General features: G+C 40.3%; 1 protein-coding gene and 1 long non-coding RNA gene across 5 annotated transcripts in view; one reads left to right on the forward strand and one right to left on the reverse strand.

Moving 5' to 3' along the window:
* Arhgef9 (Cdc42 guanine nucleotide exchange factor 9) overlaps nt 1-22,530 on the reverse strand; it is a 158,100-nt gene extending 135,570 nt beyond the window's left edge. Inside the window, exon 1 of one of the 4 annotated variants that reach the window (XM_039100035.2) lies at nt 21,956-22,530. In XM_039100035.2, coding sequence (XP_038955963.1) covers nt 21,956-21,985 — 30 coding nt within the window. In that variant the 5' untranslated portion in view covers nt 21,986-22,530. The remainder of the gene's footprint in view (nt 1-21,955) is intronic. The other 3 variants (XM_039100041.1, NM_023957.2, XM_039100040.2) reach the window with 3 other exon arrangements.
* Nucleotides 21,707-23,194, forward strand: LOC134484135 (uncharacterized). Its single transcript, XR_010061515.1, has 2 exons — nt 21,707-21,857; nt 22,955-23,194. It is a non-coding gene; the product is annotated as an uncharacterized LOC134484135 (long non-coding RNA).
* Nucleotides 23,195-25,600: the final 2,406 nt, after the last annotated feature.

Genomic DNA, 25,600 nt, shown 5'->3' on the forward strand with positions numbered 1-25,600 from the left:
ACACATTCTGTTGAAAACTAACATGCTTTATTTCTTCCAGCTGAGACTTGACTTATATAACTCCTTGGCTCTAATGTGTTCAGTGGTTCCCCACTGCTCTTATTGCTCTTAATGGCAAATTCTATCGCATGACATACAATGTCCTGCCCACATGCTATTCTTTGATTTCTTTAACCTCAACTTTTACCAGTGCACTTTCATTTTCTATTCTACAGAAGTTCTGGTCCTCTACCAGGTTTTCTAGCTTTACAGACTAGGTAAATTGTTGCCATCTTCCCATTTCCTACTACAAAGCATAGTTCGGGTGTCACCTCCTCCAGTCTAGGCTTTCTCTGGCCATGCTGTCTTCCCCCACATTCACCACAGTGTATAACATCTATCAAGCACTTCATAGTCATTTGTTAAATGCAAGAATGTGGTTTCCCCCTTCCGTCTGCACTCAGAGTCCTATATTCCAACCAGAGAGGCAAGGTCTTGTGGGAATCACAGAGAAAATCAAAACTTTCATATCCCATATTCTCAGATATGGAAAAGCAATGTGTTCAAGATCACACAGCTAACCGTTGGCAGAATAGAAACCAAAATTCTTGTGCTTTGAGCCTCAAAAGTAGTTCGAGGAGATTCTACACTGCCAGCATGGCATTTGATCTTAGTCCTCTTAGTGTGAACCATAATAATATAGGAACTTGTATTCAAAGTGTAAAGCAGGGCTGGAGAGATGGCTCAGTGGTTAAGAGCACCGACTGCTCTTCCTGAGGTCCTGAGTTCAAATCCCAGCAACCACATGTTGGCTCACAACCATCTGCAATGAGATCTGATGCCCTCTTCTGGTGTGTCTGAAGACAGCTACAGTGTAATCATAATATATAATAAATAAATAAAATGTTTTTTAAAAAGTGTAAAACAACCACCCCCCCAAAAAAACACCTCCTCTCATTTTAAACAACAATGCTTTCCACTCCTGATCCACCCTTTCTACTGTTAACATGAAAGTTTCTGTGGTCTCTTGGTTTCTGCAATGTCTTGGTTGCCTACCTTCAACACAAATTCCCACAGTGATGAGAAAATTCTTCCATCTAGAGTTAACCCAGAAAACTTTGGGTAAATCTCGGTTCATAGCTATCACTTTGAGACAGGTGCTCTCACTACTGGCATAGGTATGGATGACAATCTATTCATTCACGAAAGCATGTGGAATATAAATATTTCCAAATTCACATTATTTCTTAGGACCCATATCAGTTCCACAGAAAATGATAACCACTAACACTTAGAAAGTACTTACTCTGTGCCAGGTAATATTCTGAGCCCTTTCGATGTGTTAACTATTTAAATCCTCAAAACCATATGAAATATATAATATTATTCAAATTCTAGATATGTAAAAGCTGAGATAAAGTCAGTCAAATAACTTGTCCAACATAGCATTCCAAGCAATTAGTAGAATACAAATATAAATCCAAACAATTTGGCTCTAAAGCCAATATTCTTTTATGCGATCAAGTATCTCCTGAGTCATAGGGATAAACTGCTTCAATGTTCTGACCTGGGCTTTGCAGAGGGAAGGTCATTAATAACAGACCAGAAAATGGAATTGGTCTCCATTAGAAATTTTTGCAAGCATGGTTCAGGAATACTGTAACTTGACATCACAGAGCTGCCTTCTGGCACCCTTGATCTGGACTAAACATTGATCAATAGCATAGGCCTTTATCTACATGACCCTGATTCACATGGCAGAAACTACACAACCGGAGATCACTTACAATATGGATCATTCTAACTTTCCAGAACTGTACATTGGCCAATCTAGATAGTCATTAGCACAACTCAAAGGACACACCTAGAAACTGTACCTCTCCCAAATGAGACAACATCCTATACAACCTGAAGTCCCTCATCCCCACCCAGCAGCCTGTTTCCCTAAGCTGCAAGTAGTATTCTAGGAACTACCCAGTCGTCTGTCTTCTTTTGATGTAATTAATAAGCTCTTCTTCTGATGTAAATGGTAAATCCCTTGCCTGCTGCGATTAGATGCAGTCTCAGTCCATTCCATGTTCCCCTGTTCTACTCTCCCAGATCCAAAAGAAGATTTCTAGGCAGGAAACTTTTCTTTCTGGCAGGTAAAGGTCAATTCCTGGTTGGGTGTTGTTTATCGTATTTCAAACAGATACCAAAGTCCCACTTCTTCCAGGAAGTACTCTCAGAAAAGTTTTTACATTTTAACTTGACCCCTCTCACACTCTATCTACCTACTTGTCAGTTAATTCATGTTCAAAGGTGCATCCACTGTGCCTGGAGTAACTCATAGGGAAAAATCTAGAGTTAAAAAAAAGTAAACCTTTCATAGAAAAGTTCAACCTCTGTTTCTTGGTAGGTTTGTAACTTCAGACATGTCTTATTTTTCAAAAACAAACAAACAAACTTCAGTTGTAGCCTAAAATAAAGCACTGATTGTTTTAAATCCTCAACAATTTGGCTGAAGGTGGAACGGGGCTGGGCTTGGTCCTGCAACGGTTACCTGGACATTAGATGATGAATTACTAGCTTAAGTTAAATAAGTAGATTGATTATAATTAGACGATAGTGAGTAGATTTTTAGAGAGAAATCAAAGAAGGGCAATGAATCAGATGCTCTATGAATACTTTCTTCCTGGATATCTACAAGTTTAGTTCTTTCACCTCCTCGAAATTTCTCTACCCTCACCACATTCTCTAACACTGTATGCCACTTCCTAACACTTTAGCTTGCTTTTCTCTTAAAAACCTTGTCATGACCTACACTATCACACAGTTCTTTGCTTACTGATTTATTGTTTTCCTTACATAGAATGTAAGCTCTATGAAGGCAGAGACTATTTTCTTAACTGTTCTACTCTAGGCCCCTAAAACAGTACTTAGCACACAACAATAACATGTTTAATGCCTGAGTAACTACATGAACAAATGACTAAATGGATAAGGAACAAAGTTCGGGACTCTTGACTCGAAGTAGGATCTAGCAAATGTCCATCATAGAAAGCAAGCATCAGCTGCAGCTTGTGAATACCAACCTTTGCTTCTCAGCCATCTCCGGCCCCTTTAAGGGCCTATCTTAGATAGGAAGAACTCTACAAGGAACTTAAAGATCCAGGCTACTAAACTGAAAGATCCCTGGTGACCATCGGGAGGTCTTTCTTCAGGAAATGCTTCCTATACCGCCCTCCTGTGGCCAATAGGCACGAATAAGCGTCTGAATAAATGCATAAGAACAGCGATTTCCTCCTGTTCCTTTGCTTAGATCTATTTCAATCCTATTTCACATTTATTTTTGGACAATTTCAGTTCTATTTCAAACAAGCTTGTAGGCCAAGCCATCTGTCTCTACTCAGGGTGCAAAGAAGACTTGTTAGGAAAGAATAGTAAAGATGCAAAAGGCTGTGCACAGGAAGGACAATGGTTCCCTTAAAGGTTAGGGTCTTTCTGGGGCAGCTAAAACTGTATTTGTACCAATTCAAGATTGAGATGGACTATGAATGTGTCTGTCAGTATCATGAGCCAGTGTTTGGTTTTTGGAGTCTAAGCTCCTACATAGTTACTTTCCTGGTTCTCATGACTCATTCAGAGAGCTACCACTCTCTAATTTTCACGCCTGAGTTTTATTGGCAAGTTTCATTTCAACGCTAAGTCACTGGGTGGACATTCAGGACACTAAACACTCATCATCACATTAAGCTTAGAATTTTCCTTGTGAGATACTAAACAAGAATTACACAAAAGAGGAAGAATTGGGGTGAGTATGATCAATATAAGCCGTATGAAATTCTCAAAGAATAAATGTTTTAAAATAATTGTATATATAAGTGTTAAATAGACATAGGATATAAGTAAGCTGAAATTGGGGTATGAGGAGGACAATTAGTTCAGCTGGAGAGCTTTTCAGGAGCTGGGCTTGAAATTTTACATAGCTCAGTGAAGCCCAAGACAGTTTTGCAATAATATCCTTTGTGGTGCTGTCAGGAGGAGGCTAGATACCACCAAAGCTTGATAAAAAGACATTTGTAAGATAGTGGTTTATAGAGCTCCATGAGCTCCCAGATGAAACTGCTGAAGCTCTCTGTACACTGACAAGAAGAGATCATAAAGATTTCATATGTTCAAGCAGCGCAATACAGAATAATATGTTTGACTTGTGATCTCTTGGATAAAAAAGAGGAGGCACATGCTTACTCTGCTTATATCTACATGTCAAAATTCTAGAGAGATCCATAAAAAGCTATAAAACTGGTGACCTACCCTAGAGTAGGTGGAGAAACAAAACCAACTTACTCATTTTTATAGATTGATTTTGTTTCATCGTGTGAATATATTATTTATTCAAAAGTTAAATAAGAAAACTTGTTAAATTTGCTTAGTAGCCTCCTCACATCCTTAAGTCTCTCCCTAATCCTCTGTCTATTTCTCTAGCTCAGTGATCCACTTAGCCAAGCTAGGAAAAACCCAGGACTTAGAAGTAGTATATATTAATGGTTAGGAATACAAACTTTATGGCTAGGGAGATGTCAGTTGGTAAAGTGCTTATATAGAGGAATAAGAGCCACAGTTCAGTTCCCCAGCATGTATATAAAGACATATGTGGTAGTGTGCATCTGAAAACCTATCACTGGGCAGGCAGAGTCAGAAGCACCCATGAAGTTTGTTTGCCAACTAGTAGTCATGAGTGGGGCATCTCCAAGTTCAGTAAGAGAGTTTGTCTCAAAAAGGAAGATGGAGAGCATTAGAGGATAAAAACCCAGCATTGACCTCTGGAGCCAATCACCAGAGAGTCAACTTTACTTCTATTAGTGGCTGATTATATGACCTTTAAGCAAGCTACTTAGTGTCCTTGGTTCTTATTTTGCTCATCCTTAGATTAGAATTGTATAATATCTTAGTATTCTTTCGGTGCTTCATTCTAAGCAAGCACCATAACTAGTTTTATGTCTCACATGTAAATCAGGGCCATTATTGTGGTTGTTTGTCAGGGTTTAGTGATGGCATACATGGGATGTGAAACACTTAAAAAAAATTCTGACATAAAAAACTGTACCAAATCCCAGTAAATAATACTATTTAAGGATCTGAATACAATCTCTGCCCTTAACTTCAAGCAAATAATATATTCTCCGAGCTTCAATTTCCTTCTATAAATAGCAGACCCAAATAATACCTGCCAAAGAGATAATGGATTTAAAGATGCTCTGTAGAATTAAGTATATTCAGTTAGGATGTGAAGCATTGCCATAGTACAAAAGCAGGGCTCCACACTGAATGAAGATTTAGCTTCTCCAGGTTCTCCACTCCCACCTCCAGCATTCAGAATGAGGTTACCACTAATGGACAAATGACAGGCAACTATATAAGCATCAGAAAGTGAGTTTAAGTTCTTGTCTCCCAAAAGCAGTCAAGGAGGACTTCACAGCAGTGGCTGCCATTTCACTGACAGATGATACAAAGTGTTTTCTTGAAACTATTCCTATTTCTAGGAGGTGCTTAGCTTCAATGCTACCCCAACTTCCGTGTGCTGGTTACAAAAAGAAAAAAAAGTAAAAGAAAAGAAAAGGAAAGGAAAAGAAACGACGAAAGTACAAAAGGCTCAAAAGTACAAACAAAAGGCTCACGTACACCTGATTCAAAAGAGGAAAAGAAGTCACTTAATTACAACGATCAACTTTCTAGATCCTAGTCACCAGCTTTTAGAGTTTCACATATAAGGCCCTTGCATATACATTTTTGCTTTGTACCTCACAGTAGCCTGAGGAGTCATTCTTATTTTATAAGGAGTAGGAATGGGACTTACTGCTACTTCTACCCACTGCTTTATGGAATTGGAAAGAACAACAGATTAAGAGCCAGAACAGACAGTTCTAGGAAACACGCTTTGGAATCCATACAACTCTATACATTTGGGATTAGAAAAGAACTGCAATATCAGGGTCAAACATAGAACCGAAGTTTCCATCCTCCAGGCAAAAACTGGTGCTTGTTATGGTTTCAATATAAAATGTTCCCAACAAGCTCATCATGCTGAATGCTTGGTCCCCAGCTGGTAGCACTATTTTTGGGAGCTGATAGGATCTCCAGGAGGTGGGACCGAGCTAGGGGCATGCTTTTGAAGGTTATTCATCCCTACACATTTTTTCATTCTGCTTTTTGTTAGCTATGAGATAAGCATCCTCTTGTGTCTCATAGTATTGCTATCATGATATCAAGATTCCAGAATTAATGGAGCTAGAGGACTGTGCCCTCTAAAACCCTGAGCTAAAATAAATCCTTCTGCCCTGAAGTTGTTTCTGTCAAGTATTTTGTTACAGGGGCACACAAGGAACTAATATGATGATTTGTATAACAAAAAATGGAACAGCAAATAGAGACCCAAAGAAAACTATTCCCCAAGAATAATTAGCTGCACCTTATATTTAAATGAAATATTGTGGGCCAACAAAACCCTTCAGTACATAAATATACTTGATGCCAAGACTGCCAGACTTTAATCCCCTGGATGCAATGGTGAAAGAAGAAAACTGACTTCTGATGACTACACAGGTGTCATGGCATAAGCACACATGTATGCACAAGCACATACAAATAGATGAATAGATAGGTAGATGATAAAATATTTTAAGAAGAATATTTTGCATCTTACCAAAAACCATAACCTTTATTGTGTACCAGTTTTATGGCGATCTTGTGAGGAAAGTATAGCAAGAAATAGGAACCTAAAAATGTAACTACCCACACACACACACTTTTTTATCATTTTTCCCGGTTCTATTTTTTACTCCTGAGTTCTTAGAACTCACATTTTAAATTTATTTTATTTTTTACTTTTTAAAGTTTTTATCTGTTTTATTCACTGTAAAGTTCCTAGATTCGTGCCTGCTACAGAGCCGATGCTCAATAAATATTACTGAATATATAAATAGACCTTTTTTTTTTTTACATTTTGGGCAGGTGTGGTGTTAGGAGAGAGAAACACATTTTGCATGTGGATAAACTTTCCCAGGAAAAAATTTCTGAAACTTCCTGTCTTAGCCTATTGCTCTCACCTCACTGGATATGTGGTTCAGTAGCATTTCCCCTGCACTAAAATAATTCCTGCAAACCCTTTTGCCTTGTGTTGGGCCAATTCCTGGCTTGGTAACTACAGGTAACCTGGTGGTTGCCTCTTCCATCATCTTACTCATCCATTCTACAAACATATACAAAATGTCTGCTCTGCATTCAAAAGTCACTCTGCCAGACCTAAGTGCCTCTATATACATGCATGCGCATGCGCACACACACACACATGCGTGCACACACAATCATGTGCACACACACAATTATCTTTGCACACATATATATGCACACACACAAACACACACAATCATGTGCACACACACAATTATCTTTGCACACATATATATGCACACACACAATCATGTGCACACACACAATTATCTTTGCACACATATATATGCACACACACAATCGTGTGCACACACACAATTATCTTTGCATACATATGTATGCACACACACACACACATATACACGTGCATGCAGAACATGCATGACAAAACCACTCAAATGGTCATTATGAAAGTCATGTACCACAGGCCTGACTGTGAAGGAGGTTTCAAACAACAGAGATCAAATGGTATAGTGAGAGTGGAAAGGCAAAAAAGAAATGTACTAATCTCCATATTGAAAAAGCAGAGATCCAACACCTCTGTTCCCACTTCAGTGGTACTGACATGAGCACTTTTACTATTTAGAACAGTGGCCCTGAAACAATTGGTCAAACAGTATTTCAAATATTTTAATGACGGTGTTTTTCTGGATTATTAACTCTTCAGCCTGGCTACCTTGCATATTTGGAACTTCAAAGCTCATGATTATGTGAACCAATTCCTTTTTTTAACTAATTAATTTTTTATTTATTCACTTTACATCCTGCTCATTGCTCCCTCCAAATTGCCCTCCTACAATCCTTTGCCCCATCCCCTCTCCTGGTTCCCCCCCACACACAATCCTTCCCCCTTTACCCTCTTCCTTTCTCCTCTGAGCAGGTGGGGCCCTCCTGGTTATCCCTCCCACCCTGGCACTTCAAGTCTCTGTGAGGCTAGGCCCATCCTCTCCCCCTGAGGCCAGACAAGGCAGCCCAGCTAGAAGAATATATGGCACATACAGCCAACAGCTTTTGTGCGAGCCCCCGCTCCAGTTGTTCAGGAGCCACCTGAAGACCAAGCTGAGCACCTGTTACATATCTGCAGGGAGGCCTAGGTCCAGCCTGTATATGCTCTTTGGTTAGTGATGGAACCAATTTCTTAAAATGGAGCCATCCCTTGCCCCTCTCAACTCCAAAGAAACCTAGCTAATACAAAAACTGCAACATTAATATTTAAATGATTGCCCAAAATTACAGTTGACCAGTGGAAGAACCAGCAATTATAATGCCAATACCATTTTTTACCTTGTCCTACAGTTCTTAGTCCAGTAAAAAACTGCTTTGTTTCCAACTTTAAAATAAATACAACCTGCCCTTTATTCAACACCTCTATTTCTGCACCAGTCTTTCAACTGAGCTTCTCTCCTTTCACCTCTTCGGTTTATTCTCTGTCCAGCTTATAAAAGTCATCTTCTCCAATCATAAAACAGCACCAAGTAACATTTAAACACTCTGTATTGCACTGAAATTAAATAGTGCTTGTTACATCCCCAGTACTACCATGCACACACTGCAGTATGTTAATTCACTTAATCTGGACAGTAACCCTATGAACAATACCAAAGCAAAGACAGATTAGCTTACCTGATTACCAAGCTAAGAAGTGATTGAGTTAGAATCTGAATCCAGGCACTCTAGTTCTGGAGCAGTCACTATTGGCTGCCTAATCCATACAGGCAAGATACACCTTCTCTAAGCTTACATGGTCTTATGTGAGGTAACACATGCCTGATGGCTCTCTACTTACCTCCCTCTTGCCCTGGATTCTGGTCACAGTGGTGTTTCTAAAGTATGTCTCACTGTATCAACAGGAAGGCCTCTGCATATACCATTCTCGCTGCCTTCTCTCAGCTCACAAACCTCACCAGCTCTTGTTTTTTTCTTGCAATCCAAATGCGTCAGGATGTTTTTTCCCTCAAATCCCTTCACAGCTGAATCAGCTTAAATGTCATTTTTTGGTGTGTTGGGCAAGTGCTTTAATAGGTTATCACCATCACACCAGCAGGACCTCTTAGACAGTCTGATGCCTTTCTGTTCCCCATTATCTGGTTTCTGTTAGTTAATAGCTTAGTCATCCGAAGAACTAGTCATCTCCTGAAACACCCACGTTGTGTTACTCAGTTTCATCACTGTGAAAAAAACTGATCCTTCTTAGCCTCTGTTCAAACAGAGAATCCAGGAGACCTTTGTATGAAGGAAGAAGGATGATTTCTTATAAATTAATTACAGCTGGCTCTCTTCACGCTCAGAGAAGAGGAATTTTAGGTTTGCTCTTCTAAGATCTGAATTCAGGGCAGTAGAAAATCTTTTACTCTGTTTACCAAAATGTGTATCCGCTGTGACCTATCAGGAATAATATGTGTTCCCCATACAGGTAAAGAGTAGCATTGTTTCCACAGTTCTTTCTTGGCTATAGTCCATTTACTCATGCGGTGCACATAGCAGAACGGGAAGACAAGTGATACTATGTGATGCTCAAATATGTTACTGTGTCTGTCCTATGGGGTGTCTAGATTTTTGGTTAAACATCATTTTGGGTTTATCTGTGAGTGTTTCTTGCTGTAATTAACATTTGAATCAGCAAATTAAGTAAAGCACACTGCTCACGCTGCTGTTTGTGGACCTCATATAATCAGTTGAAGACAATAACTCCAGCTGACTATGGACTAAAACTTCCCAAACTATGAATAAAAATAAATCCTTCCTCCCAAGTGGCTGAGACGCACACCAGCCCATTCAGAAGTCACTTCTGTGGCATGTTGTTTCACAGATTCTTTGTTTTATGTTAGAGCTTCTGTTTTAGAATGCCTTGTACGCCATGTATAATTCCTAGCAACCTGCCACACAGCAGCTCTGCTAAAGCAGCTTAAAAGGTATAATTTTAATAGAGCTGTTAATCAAAGTCCAGTCCTCTGAAACCCTGCACTCCTACACTTCTGCAATTATCTTCTTGATACTTCTTATGGAATTTAGCTCAAGTTGAGTTTACTTCTTTTCTAGTCGATCAAATCACCTTAAAGGACGAGAGATCGCTCAGATGTTAAGGGCACTTGCTGCTCACGCACAGGACCTATGTTCAGTTTAGAGCACCCACAGGGCAGCACTCATACCCATAAAAATAAAGAAATTGATTCACCCATAGGTCCTTTACACGTGCTACCTCCACTACCCCACCCACTTCCACACCCTCCTCCAGGGTCTAGCCTGGCAACTCTTCATCTCTCATCAAGGAAGCTTCTTTTTGCAACAGACATAGGCCACTACAGAAAACTACAACCAATCAATATGCAGAGTTGTGGAGCCCAGTCCCAGTGGATAGATCTTCAAAGCCTCCCACACCTAAAGCTCAGAGAACATTGTGGAGAACAGGGATGATTGAAAAAGTCAAAAGATCACAGGGTGTGCTGTGAGACTCTGTCTCCTATGAAGGTCAGGAGCAATATGTATACAGCCTCACCAACATGACTGATCAAATGCGAGCTGAATAAGGGCAACAACAATGGACATGCCAAAGTGGATGGGACAAAGATGACAAGGTCTCAACCCTACAAAAGAACTATAGGCAACTGAGGAGAGTCAAGAGACAAAGAAGCAGTCTTCCCCAGGGAAAAGGACATCAATTGATTGTCCAGGACAAAATAGTAAGCCCTAAAACATACATGTAAATAACATTATATAGAAGGAGAAGGTTATATTTAGAAGTGAGTGTATGTGTGTGTGTGTGTGTGTGTGTGTGTGCGTGCATACACACATTTGCATGTGATAATAATCAAAAAAGAGGGCATGAATTCAAGGAACACATGGGAGGGGTATATGAGAGGGTTAAACGGAGGGAAGGAAAGGGAGAAATGTTGTAATTGTAATTTCAAAAATAAAATAGCGAGTATAGGAATAATTCTGAATAAATAAATAAATAAAAATTTTTTTTGAGCACATTGAGGATATAACTCAAATCAGGTTTTGATGGGCCTATATTTCATTCTAATACAGTGCCTTAGAAATCAAAGCTGCTTGATAAACATTCATTCTCCTTAAAATGATCTATTTAAATCCATTGTATGACATATCATAACATGAGTTTTTTATAAACAATAAATCAGGTACTAAAACTTTTGAATTAAAGGGAATTATCTGTGTCTGTACTTTTATTTCAAGGTCACAATGAAGCAAGGGCATGTCACCTGGCACCACTAGTTGGACTTAGGGAATTAAAAAATGAGTACATGAGGTTGGGAGGATGACAAAGTGGTGGAGTGCTTAGAAAAAAATCTAATGGAGAAAGTGGGGGTGATTATGATCAAATCATATTATTTATAAGTATGGTACTCTCAAAGAATAAATAATATGTTTTAGAGGTAAAAAATGAACTGCAACATTGTTGTTAGTCACTGTGAAAAACTGCAGACAACATTGACCATCAATATGAGACAGAAAATGATTGCAGCCATACAAAATGAGGCTTTCTCTATGTAGTTATAGACAAAAATCTTCCAAAACATGTAATTAATTGAAAAGGGGGAAACTCTAAAATTGCTATATGTGCAAAGTAATGAAAAGTGTGTGTGTGTGTGTGTGTGTGTGTGTGTGTTTACATGCATGTGTTCTTTTAAAAGCAAAGAATGTCTTTTCATGAATACCCAAGAGATTGGTAAAGTAGCTGCCTCTGGGTAGAGTAACAGGTTTGAGCAAAGAAGTGAGACATATTATTCATCAAAGAGACAGTGTCACATTCTGCACTCCAAGCTGGCTTAAAATTCTCTATGTAACCAGATTTGTCATGAGCTTGGAGTAATTCTCCTGTCACAGTCTCCTGAGTACTGGGATTATAAGCATGGACCACTGCACTCAACTCCTTTATTTTTTTAAATCTGTATAGTACACAAATATTAACCTATTCAAAATAAAGGCCATTTTTGCCAGGCATGTATGACATAGAAAAGATAACATATTGATTTGTTATTAAATATTGACATGTCAATTTTAGACTTTCCCCCTTTTCAATTAAGTATATGCCTTGGAGATCTTTGTATATTATTATATATTGAGAACCCCGTTTTGTATGCCTCAAAAGGACCCTTAGGAATATAACATTAGTCAATAATTCTTTGCATATGAAGCTGATTTTTCCGAGCCAAGTAAGATAGATTTTGACTCTCAAGGAAATGGAAAATATTTATGTAGTTTTTCATCTGTGCTAGGCACTGTTTGAGGTGCTTTATATGTATATTTATTTTTCTTTACAACTACACTGTGAAATATGAATGTATTACAACTATATTCCCAAATATGAAGATAAGACATTGACTGGATTGAGACGCCTGAGACCATGCAAACAATAAAGGGCTGAAGGAAATAGTTGATTGTAGGGAACCTGGATCCTGGATCTTGCCACTATGTCACTGGCACCAAGATTTAAGATAAAAGCTAGAAGACCGTGTATACTATAATTGTCAGCACCCAGAAATTTACAACTGATCAATAAATTACTGGATCAGTATGTAAATAGATAGATGGGTGGAAGGATGCTTATGTGTTGTATAAGTGAAGAGAGCAGATAATAAAAAAGGGTGTAAGGGTCATGAGTGGGTGGCTTGTATATAAAGGAGAAATGTTTGCCATGAGATAGATGAGCATTTGATACCGGATACGGTCATTTAACATTGAGAAAGATGTTTGCATTATCTATCCTTGTATCCAAACTGCACTAGATTATAAACAGTCGAAAGACAAGGATACAGTTCAGTTTCCTTCTCTGCTGTTATCTCTATAGTGGAGAAGAATGTTTAACACGTGGTCAGTATCTAGTCAGTAACTTTGCATTACGTAACAAATTAACAAGTCAACAAGTATAGACAGAATCACTTTGTGAGGACTAATGTGAAGAGTAATTAAGATAGTTTTCAGTATAACTAGGACTTAACTGACAATCTTCTCTTTCTGGCCCTAATAAGTTTATCTCACTGATAATGCACTGTCAATTGGGACCTTATTATTGAACATTCATTTTCCTCAGTTATTGAATGGCTTTGTGGTCCTGAGTAAAGCACCCTTCTTCCTCTCCAAACCTGAGTTTGCGATCTATAGATGAGTAATATTTAAGCAAGGTGTGTTGGAGCTACAGAGAACAAAAAATAGACAAAACCCTTTTCCCCAAAGTCTTAATCTATGACTCAACATATAAAGTAAATGATCTGATGGGATAAGTCAGAGAGAGAGAGAGAGAGAGAGAGAGAGAGAGAGAGAGAGAGAGAGAGAGAGATTCGGTCTCCTGCCTCTCCCTTCCCCATCTTTCTAAGGCACATCCGCAGTGACTATGCATCTTTATGGCAAGAATGCGCAATTTCTTTTTTCTGTGAAAGGCCAACTACTAAGCACTTCAGGCAGCATGGGCCATATGAGCACTGTCATAACTACTCAACTTTACTTAAACAGCCACAGAAAATAGATTATGGCTTATTCTTGAACCTTATGGCTATGGTTCAAAATGTGTTTTAAGCCTTTTTAAGTTTCACATTTCATATACTTATGCCACCAAATATACCTGTTTTGATTTCTCCTAACTACTTAAAAATACAAAATCCATTCTTAACTTGTGAGCTAAATTGGGCTGGCAGACTAGAGCGCTTAATTTTTAGTCTAAGACTTGGACACAAGTATGCCTAAGTTGACCATTGCACCTGAAATGGTCTGGATGCGATATGAGCACTAGAGAACGCGAAGCCTACAGTGTTACCATGGAAGTTCTGAAGCTAGATGACCAAATTACTTGATATAGAGACAAAAGGGTCAGACATAAAAGGGCCAAAAATGAAAAGCAAAATTCTCTAGTCTGTAATAGGTCATAGGCTTTCCCTGGGATCATGTCCAATTTGCAAAATAAGGGCACAGTGAAGGGGACATAGTTCTTGCTCTTTAATGAGAGAAAGCCAGCCTAAATCCAAGGAGCTCAGGCTCTCATCAAACCTGAAAAAGTACAAATGGTCCTAACTCTGTTTCTGGACTATGAGGGCCTAATGAAGTCCCCCTCCCTTTCAGGACTGATAGGCCCTGAGACTGACTCTACAAGGTCGCCATAGTCTCCATTTCTGTGGAAGACCTTCATGTGATGTTAGAGATGGGCCAGGAACAAAATTATTTTTCTTTTAGCTACCACACTATTTTTTTTTTCAGCCAAATTCACCTCCTCTGAGGTTCAACCTTCAGGTCTCTGGCCCTCCTCATGTGTACTGTCTCAAGCTCCTCTGTTTATACCCTTTTAAAACTGCATGTAGACACAGATCTCCATGTTTATTTCCTTCTGGTCCTATCTAGCTGTTCTAGCCTCCTTATAGGTAGACATATACTTAAATCTCAGGTCCATTTAAATCTCTTTGAGACTCTAGAGGCTCTTATGACATTTGCATCAACAAGTCACTCTTAGGTTGCAGAGAGGAGGAAGAGAGGACAAAAAAGAAATGCAGCATCATATTGTCCTTCAGGCAAGAGTTTTATCAATGCCGGAAGCGTGACAAAGCAAGTCATCTTCCTTGCAGGTGGTCAGAAAGGCAGGGGGTTGCGTCACAAGGAAGTAGGAAACAGTTCTTTTACGTTACCAAATAAGGTTCACTGACACTAAGTGCCCTGTGATTTGAACTAGAAAAAAATGTATCTGCAAAGTTCTAATGCATTCTTCGGTAAAGGTCAGATGGAGACCTCTGTAAAACAATATGCCTGTTTACTATGTGACCTGTGGGACATGACATATGGGCTTGGTTAATATGTGACAGTGCTCAGAGTCTGTCTCTGTCTCCAGGCAGCAGAGGGGCTGGGTGTGGTCCTGTTCAGTTTGCAGCCCTCCTAACTTATGACCTAGTTACCTGGAAGGCCTGTTTCCAGAAATGATAGGTTTCCTGGTCCTGTGACACAACGGTTTCCTGTCTCATCATGGCCCAAAGCTGTCTGGAACCTCTAAAGTCCCCCTATAGTCTTTACAATGGACAGCTACATAACTCAACAAATTCCACCTAAAAGTGTATGTCCTTTCTAAGGTGCTCTCTAAAGATCCTATCCCAGGGAATGGTGTCATTTACAGAGGGCAGATCTTTCTCCTTCAATTTACTTAACCGAGATAACCTTGCACAGTTATGACCAAAGAGGCATCACTTCCAGGTGATTCTAGATTTCATGTTGCTAAGAGATATTAACCATCACAGACTCAACAATTTTTTCTCAAAGGCTCCAATATTCTTTAAAGCCTGAGGCACAAAAAAAAGGTTTATACTCTTTCCTTCATAAATTCCTACTTACTAGGCTACTGAGACCCATGCCACACTTGTCTAGGCAGTAAAAACAAAGTCAGTCAGAGTCTAAAGAGTGCTCCAGGACTTAGGGGCCACAGTTCTCAACCTTAACGCTTCCTTGGGACAGATACCTTCCAACATGTCCTGGTCCTGAGTGTTAGACTAAAAGAATGTTTTTTATTATTAATATCTACCAATACTCGTATTTCCTATTTGCTTTCTTACTTGAGTGGCAGAATCTTTCTACTCAAAGACTGTCTTACCTCGGAACTTTTAAAATAGCCCCTACTTCTTTGAACAGGCCCTAGTCAAGACTTGTCCTCTCTTAACCTCTCCTAGGATTAACCTCCCTCAGTATGTAGGTGATTTATTAATCAACCACAAAGACTAACCCATTTCTAGTCAAAATACAATCCTAAATTTTTCAAAACCAGCCTTGTGTAGACGTAAGTGTTTTCCTTCAAAGCCCCCAAAGTCTCAACCAAAAAGAAATAGTGCATTAAATTATTAAAGAATAAATAAAAACATTATTAAAAGAAAAACCGGTCTAGTTCCCAGAACTTTATTACCTCCAAGCCCAAGGAGCCTTTCCAGATACCATAATGGTAATGTTTTAACGCTGGGGAATCTTGTCACCAAACAAGTGAGGACCTTCTTGATCATGGCAGAGTCTTGTGAAACTGGCTTCCCCAGTTTGATCATAAAGCTAAACCTTTTTATGAGGTCTGAAATGGATCAGAGTAAAAGCCAAAAGACTGGGTCCCTGAAACAGCATGGGCCGTAGATATCCTAAAGTATGCACTTATGTTCTTTCTGGTTCTCCTTGATCTCACTAAACCCTTTTCTCTGTTATGTACAGAAGTGACAGAAAGTAGCACTGGGACTATTAATATACAAACTTTGTCATCCTCTCAGTGCCCAGTTGCTTGACTCTCCATGCTATCCTTCACATACACCCATGCCAAGGACTAAAATACCTACTAGTTTCCTTGGATATCATCATTAGTCAGAGGAATTCCCCACTAAAACAGAGAGGGCCTCAAAGGTAACCACTGTCCTTGTAAAACAGTATTCCTCAGTGTGAGCTCCTCAGGGTCCTATAGTCTAGTAATGGTCTGCCTTTCATTTCTAGTATCCCTCAGGAAGTGACTGAAGCACTTAAAATTAAACATTATGTAGCTTGGCACTATCAATCTTCTGGAAATGCAGAAAGGGCTATGTCAACCCTTAAGAGATCTCTCTAAACTTGTGTTCAACACTCAATCGTCTAGCCCACTTTTCTCCCAAGTGCACTTTTGTGACTCCACATGGCTCCCAATTCTATAATTCACCTCAGCTCCTTCAAAGTCCTTTATGGTCTGCCCCTCCTTTTTAGTAAATTCAGATACTCATTATCTATCACAATATATTATCACGAGGCAAACAATCAGGGTTGTCACTGAGCACCAAAATAAGCACAGTGTAAGACTGAATCCACCTCTCAGAAATAACCTCTTCACATTAACCCTGGAGATTGGATCTACCTTAAAATCCCTCCCACAAAATAAGAAGCCACTCAAAGCTGTCTGGATTGGTTCCTATCTAGTCCTAATGTCTCCAACCACAGTCAAGCTACAAGGCCTATCACTGTGCAATTACCTGAACATATTTAAAATTATTCCACCCACAAGAAGCTCAACCTATTTATAGGAGGCTCTTGGAGATCTGTCTACTCTTCTGGAGAAACCTAAGTAAAACCCTTCAACAGACATGCCCAGACCCTAGGAAGTAGCCGAGACTGGCTGTCACCTTTTTGAGTTCTGATAAACTTTCATAAGCTTCCCCTTCTTATTCCTCTGTCATCTTACAGGATCCTACTCTGTTCGGAGAGTTCACGTTCGACCTGTTTCTACAGGAAGACCTGTTCAACTATTCCTGGGCATGGGTCATCACTTACCTGGGGTTACACTGAGTTGGGGCATATTCACTATCATTTTACTCATATACCTCTGTCTTAAAGCCAACCCTTAACCCCCAAAGAATCTTGTCTTTGCCTTTCCTGCCTCAAAGCACTCAAAATCTCACCTGGATATGATTCCTTTGCCCAAATAGTCATGACTCTTCTGCTGTGATCTCTCCTGACAGTCCTCCCTTATGTTTGCACATCTCCTGGATGAATATCTCCTAGAAAGTCTCACAGGAAAGACTTGGACTCTCAGCTCCTATAGCACATTTCTTGTTTTTTGTTTAGCTCTGTGATTGGTATTGTCTAGCTCACAGGCCACTAAGCTCCCAGGAATGGTAAATGTTACCACCCACACCAACACCTGTTTCCTACCACCAAGGACTGATAGATTCTTCAAGTGATGTGAGTCCTGCCTTCAAGTTCCTGCCAATATTAACTACTCCCTCTCCAGAATTCTGCTCAAACATTTTATGCCATATAGTCCTACAACTATATGACAGATCAGCAATGCCAACCAGGTCACCAAATGCTAATTCACCACCTCACAGTTCTGAAACAGTTCCAGAAGACAAGAAATCTTCACTCCCTTGTCTATGAACTGGTTTTGCTGATATGTCAGTTCTGGGAGTAGAGCAAAAGGGTCAAAAATAAGAAAGAAAATTCCGTATTCTCTAGCAGACAGATCCTAACTGCTTGAGGATAAACCAGTGATTTGTGATGCCTTATGTAAACAATTAGATCTTAATTTCTAATGGCTCCTTGAGGAAACTGACCTCAAATGGCTAGTCTCAACAAGGACAAGTGACGTTACAAATATTGCTGCCGAAAATAGTGAGCTGCCCTCTTGCACTCTTTTCAGATAGATCCCACACAAATTGCCCAAGAGGCATGAATAAAGAATGTCTCCCAACTGCGACAAAGGACCCCATTCATCAACTTTCATTCATAGTTATCCCCACCCCCCACCTCTTTACCATGTGCCTGCATGTTCCATCCACAGTACGTATTCAGCATTTAAACTTTTATAACAATTCTCATCTGGTAAATAATTATATCCTGACCCCACACCTTCGGCTCATCATTTCCATTCTGATACTTGGGTCTGATGTAGGTTAAGAAACTTAGAAAAGAGAAAGGTTCGAGTTCTGTTTCCACCCCTTACTTTCCCAGGCTGCAAACCATTCAAAACTTCATCAAGTCTACTGTCAGAACCTTAACTGTCACAGCGCTTCCCAATCTCCTCTAAGTTCAATATGGAGATGACCAAGTCCCTCCTGGATAGCTCCAAATCAGGACTGTGCAAACATCAGACTCAACAGTCAGGCCCAAGCTCAGACACTGCTGTCAACTTCCTTCTCTACCCCTTCTCCAAAGGCTGCTCACTACTCCATTTTGTATTGCTTATCTCAGTGAAAAATCACATCCTCCACTTGGTTTCACAGGAATACTCTTGTCACTGGAAGCAAAGAGGAACAAGATCATGATCATTTCTTTACTATTATCTGGAGCATCAGGCTTTGGCTCAGAAGTTCTATGCAGTCTGGTTGACCCTAACATCTAGTGTTGTCTTCTAACCACGGACATGAACCTTAAATTTCTTCATTTCTTTCATGTTTCTGCTTACATATATCTTAACCAGAAATGTTTTAACTGATCTAGTGTATCATACCATTCTTATGTCTGTTCTCTGTTTTCCTTAGTTATTAGCATGTCTTGCCATATTATATATATTTTGTGTGACGGGTTATTCCCCACAATTCCAGTAGAGAGTGCGCTCCCGAAGAGTTAATTTGTAATTTGTTTTCAATCACTGCCCTTTTTCCCTTGTATCACATCCATGCAAATTCATAGTAGATAGCTTAACCTTTTTTAAAGTAAATCAGCGTCTACAATAACACCTAGAAGATAAGTGTACTGCTATTCATGGCTGAGAATAATAAGGAAAGTATAAAAGTCAGGCCCTCAATCCTAGACTTATGACTCTTAGAACATTCTTCCCATTCTAGGCATAATCCTTATTTCAGTGACAACTATCATTTCAAGTAGAAACTATAAATAAGTGTATTGAACAATGTATCAATCAATGTGAACTTGCAGTTAAACATCCTGCATCTATTAAGACAGTAATTTCTGTAGAAATCTTAAACAATATTTTATGAGTTACATGGTAATATTTAAATTAATTTCCAACTGTCAAATGTGCTAAAAAATAAAAGAGCCATATATCAAAATGGTGACTATGTCTAACTCCCCACTTCCCTTATAATCCTTATTAGTTAACTTTTTATTTAAATTTTTTCATACAATAACATTTTATCATATTCTTTTTCTAACTCCTCTTAGATACTCCACAACTCCCTACCCACCCAACCTCATGTTTCTCTTCTCCCAATAATCCCCCCCCGCAAATGAATATAAAAACAGTAAAAAAAAACAAATAAAGCCTGCACAAGTTCAAACCAGACAAATCCCCAGCACTGAGAAGGGGATTTGTACAGAGTCCCTAACCTTCAGAAGGTGTCTGTGGTTGATAGAGTGTCACTGCGTATATCAACCATTGTTCTAGGGCAGGTTTCATGCCCAGGAGTAGTTGGCTTACTAGCTAACTTCTATCCAACATTTACTAGAAGGAATGTTGATGGGCATATTCTCAACAAAGAGTGAATACTGTGGAAAAGGCTAAAGATTTTTCTGGCCCCTGGCTAAAATAATAGTATATTATTCCTCTAAATTCTAGCAAGTGGCTAGGTAAATGGTTTCTGGTTTATTTGTTTGTTTGTCACTTCTTTGGTCCCCTACGTCTTTTTCCTTACCAATCAATCTTTAATTACAAAGTCTTTGCAAGCTATGTCATTGGGTTCTCTTAAAATAGAGAAAAGTTCAAATTCTCCACTTAATCTGTTTTCAACTCATGGTTCAGTCAAATTGACATGTCAATATATTTGCAAGAGGAGGGAATTCTCGCCCAGATCCCGCTGCCACAAATGACTGAGGGTGAGATTTGTTCAGGCAAATGTTATAGCATTTGCTCCTACTGAAGGTCTTTTCCCAACTCAGTCTTTCCTGCCTTCCTTAGCACCATCTGAAATGATAATTTATGGAATACTAAGGAAGGACAGTGAAGGAGAGTCAGGAGACTCAAATTTACCTACAAAGAGTTTGTGGCCTTGAGCAAATCTGCCCCATTCTCTATGTCCTCTGGTGTGCTGGCTGGACTCCAAACACTCTAATATCTTTACCTGCTCTAACTTTTACTGGTTCTACAAACATTTGCTTTAGCCTCTCCTCAGGGTAGGAGAGAGTTCTGGGGAAAGGTAAGTAGCTAAGCCCTTGTATTTAATGATATAAACTAGATGCCTTTAAGACCTACAGACATGGAGAGCCTGAGAAAATCCCGGGGAAGGAAAAGGGGAGTTCCTCTGAATATGTTCCTAACCTACACCACATTCTCTCATTCCTTTTCGAATGGGAACAAAATTAGAGTTAAATATCAATTTTTGCCCAATTGCTTCAGGCTCTTTTGCTTTTGCTGCAGATTGTGGGTGGCAGTGCAGAAGTATGTGCTGACACTGGCATCAGCGCCTGCTGACCCAACCCAACTAACTGCCCTCCAATACCCCTTGTCAGTACTGAATACAAAGTCATTGTGGTCTTCCACTCCCTCAGTACCCCTAACCAGGTTTGGGCTGTCCCTGGCTAATTCAGAGAAGCATCAAGATTCAGCCACCACTTCCTCTCTGCAAAGGGAAGTCATTTCAAGGTCTCCAGGTATAAAAGGGATCACTATGGCATAAGATGAACTGAAAATGATACTAAACACACACTCACACATACAAACAAAGCACACACTCCCTTTGCATTGATGGGAGTCTGCTAGTTGAATTCCCATTTAGGGAATGAGGGTTTCTGTAGCCATCTCTCCTTGACAAAGCCCTAAATGTGGACAGGGTGAGACCATCCTAGGCAAGGAACGTTTTGCAGGGCTTTCCCAGATTGCTTCCACCTGGGTGGCTCTGGCCCCTAGAGCTGCCTAGGGGTGTCAGGTACACACATGCTACTTAAGGAGGTCATGCAGCTCTCCTATAAGGCTCTTTACAATCCTAGTCTTTGTGGCTGTTCCCCTCAACCCCTTGCCAGCCTGCTTGCATCCTGGGAGCTTTACTGCTTACAGAGAGCCCCTATGTCAGACCCTTGCCTCTGTGACATCCCAGGTAAGACCTGGGATGTTCCTGGACACTTCATCAAGCCCCCAGCTTGAGCCTACCCCAGTCTCTGAGGGTGGCAGAGATGCCTGGGGGGATGGGAGGGGTCTTTATTGGACTGGGAGGCAAGCAAAGACTCCTAAAATGGCTACAGGAAGCTCACTGGTGTCTGAAGGACAGTGGCGAGGGCGGTGGGCAGAGGTATGGGGGCTCCTGGTGTGGAGGTTAATTCGAGGGATTGGAGGTTGGGTTGAAGGATTAGGGCTCATGCAGGGAAAACTAGAGCTATGTGCACTCACCATTCCCGATCCGCCTCTAATCCACTGCATGGTGTCCACGAAGTCCAGCTTCTGTGAGGCCGGGTGGCTGGTGCGGGTTGTCGCGGGCTGACTGGGAGGGAGGGCTGGGCTGGAGGAAGCGAGAGCCCCAGCGCCCCCTCCGCCTCCCCTCCTCCACCGCTCTAGAGCCGAATCCCCTCAGCCTGACCTAGCCTTCAGTTTGGCTGTTTCTTGCCGGCGTGCGGGCTGTGCTTCTCCACCCTGCAGCTTCCCAGGGGGCTTGACAGGAAGGAAACACGCAACTGGGGGAGGGGGTCCCAGTGAGCTGCCTTTGTCTTCCTCCAAGGCTTGCAAATTGAGGGGTTGGATGCAGGCGAAAATATAGGGGAAATAACCTCCGCCAAGGGTAAGGCAGCTGCCACCCCTGCCTGCCCTCCTGCTGCTCTCGATTTATCTGCTGTTTATTGTGGGGCTTCCCAATTATGTTGACTCAGCGCAAAGTCTTCTCCAAAAGTTGCAAAAGGTGTTGGGACAGTCTCTAAATATTAAGATCCCAGCCCACTGAAACCATGCCAGTGAATTCCCATGCCTCTCTCCCCAAATCCTCCCTCTGTATATTTTCCTGGTGCCCTCTCTCTAGTGTCTAATCTCTTGGGCTTTCATCTGCATTACTTTCACTTCTCAGAATAACCATGGGAAAGCAGGCATTATTTCCCCCATTGTACAGAAAAATAAAAGAAGGTTTGAAATAGGGAAATAAAGCTCTGACTTTATCCTCAGCAGCAGCTTTCCAAACTTCTCTCTTCTCACTGTGTTCTCTCTCTCTCTCTCTCTCTCTCTCTCTCTCTCTCTCTCCCTCTCTCTTTCTCTCTCTCTCATTCTCTCTCTTGTTCTCTCTCTCATTCTCTCTCTTGTCCTCTCTCTTCTCTCTCTCTCTCTCTCTCTCTCTCCCTCTCTCTCTCTCCTCCCCCCCCCCCCCACACACACTTCTTATTCTGGTTATTTTCCTTTTATCTTCAGGAATATGGACCAAATGTTGGATGACATTTCCACTTGCTTATTTGGCTGAGAATGAGGAAAAAATGTTTTTCAACAGAAACTGACCATCTTTTCATGGTGCCAACTCTGGGCAATGAAAGCCAGGCCTGCCCTTCTGCATCTGCTGAGAGTTGAGGTTGTCAACTCTAATCACACCCATTATTATTCTGTATGATCTTTCCAATAACTCTGTGAGCAAATAAAATGGAGTTTTAATTGTAACCCCCTCTGTTACATGTATTAACACTGAAAATTGAAACACACCTCTGCCCAAAGTAACACAGGAAAAAAAAAAAAAAAAGAATCCAGGGCCCCTGACTTGCCAGGTAAATTGGGCAGTACTAGAATTGCAAAAGAAGGTTACAGGTGCAGCAAGAAAGAATTTAAAGTGTGACATCAGAAAGAAGTTCCTGAAGGCTTGTGCCACGTGCATGTTATACAGAGAGACTATCTTTTACCTCTTCTTAGTAAAACCATTCATTTTGTCCAAGTCAATATTTGGGCCAGACACAGTTGGCCTAAGCCTAAAGCTTTGATGTGATCCCAGGCATTGAAGGGATACAAATAGAAGCTCAATTGTCCTTTGCCTGGGACTCCTGAATTAAATGGGGGCTTGGCCCTGATAATGATCAACTTCCTCCCAAGTCTGGCAGTCCACTCATCAGTGATTCTACAATGTCCTCACGTTCTCACCCCTGGGTTTTCATTTGTGCTAAGTGTCTTGGATATGCCTTCCCTGCCAGTTAGCTTGTCTGCCAGCTCATTGAAATTATCATGATTCTGTAAAAGCTGCAAATGACTGTGCTGCTACCTGTAGGAAGCTGACCAGGAATACCACCAGATCTAAGTCCTGTTTCACCCCCACTTAGCATTGTCAGTTGAGAGGGATCATCTTTATTTCTTGGTTGTTACAGGTAAAATCGTCTATACTTCTGACAAAAGTTTAGGTTGCTGTCCACAAACCCTTTAATATTGCCAACTGTTACTGTATTTAGACGTAAGATCTTTAAAGGCATAAATAGGTTAAAATGAAACAATTAGAGTAGGCCTTTGTCCAATATATCTAATGACCCAATGAGAAGAGGAAATTTGCACAAAGACAGGTAGAGAGCAAAGACCATATGGAAACTGGTCTATAAGCCCATGGGATGCTGCAGAAGAAATCAAAGGTAACTTTGAACTCAAACATCTGCCTTCAAGATTATGAGAAAATTAAGTTCTGATAAGCTACTCGATCTATGGTTCTTTGGTTATGGCAGTCCTAGCAAATAAATGTACTGGACATATGTATATATTTTTCTATATCCAGTCATTTAAATGAATTAGGGGTTTTCTGGTGTGTGTGTGTGTGTGTGTGTGTGTGTGTGTGTGTGTGTGTGTGTGTGTATTGTTTTTTACTCCTTTGAAAGCAGTAACAATAAGCTCACCTTGGCATTTTCTACCACACTGACTGGCACATAAGATGTGCAATTTAATTTTTAATTTTTATTTTATTGTTATTATCAGCATGTGTGTGTGTGTGTGTGTGTGTGTGAGAGAGAGAGAGAGAGAGAGAGAGAGAGAGAGAGAGAGAGAGAGGTATTGGTGGCACATGCATACCACAGCATGCTGTGGAGGCTGTCAGGCTTGCACAACAATCTCTTTTGCACACTGAGGCATCTCACTAGCCCAACGCTTGATTTTTTTCATGCATGTATTAATTCAATAATATTGTTGAGCAGTATAAAATATGTGTCAAGCATTATAAAAGACATTCATGACAATATTCCACAGAGAGCTTAATCTGCTTGAAATAGAGAAGATGTCAACAATAAATAAGTAAACAAAGATATGCATTGTGACATGTGCACTGAAGGACACAATCCCATTTATGTGACACAACACTGGAATAATAGAAAGTGTCTATACCAAGAAATTGGAAACTACCCTGGTCTTTTAAAACAAGCACATTTAATACAAGGAACACATCACACCTGCAGAGCTAAGAAGCCAAACAAGGGATGGTAAGATGACCAGTGTGTGATAATCATAGAAAGCTGCTAACATTTCTAAGCATAAATGAATGATAGAAATCAAGTTGCCTTAACACAGAAACAGGCACCACTGAATAGAATATAAAAGCATGGTAAGGAAGCCTTTAACAAGAAGGTGATGGGATTTAAAGAGTTTTGCTGAAGGTGGATCCACCAGAGAACATAGCTCCCCCAGAAGACATTCCTCAGAAGCAGTGATGCAAGAAATGCCAGAGCTTCTTCTCTCTTCCTCTTGTTCAACAATCTAACACACGCATGTCTTATTGGAGACAAAAATGCACAAAGAAGAAGGAGGTAGAGGTGGAGGAAGACAAAGACGAGGAGAAAAGAAAGGGAAGAAGAAAAGGAAAAAGAAAGTCTTAGAAAAGTTCCCTTTAGGAGAAGAGTAGAATTACATCTGAAAGTAAACGAGCTGGTATGGCTTGTCCCTAGTTTGTCTCTAGTCTTGCAAAAGACTGCATGTTGATCTAAGAGAAATTATTAGGTGTCATTTACTACAGGATATTTAAAGCACCTAGTTTACCCAAAACCATGGGACCAGTTAGAGACAGTACAATGAAATAGTAAGGCTATAAGCCTCACAGACATGTCCAAC

Source organism: Rattus norvegicus, chromosome X, assembly GCF_036323735.1.
Source record: "Rattus norvegicus strain BN/NHsdMcwi chromosome X, GRCr8, whole genome shotgun sequence".
NCBI lineage: Eukaryota > Metazoa > Chordata > Mammalia > Rodentia > Muridae > Rattus > Rattus norvegicus.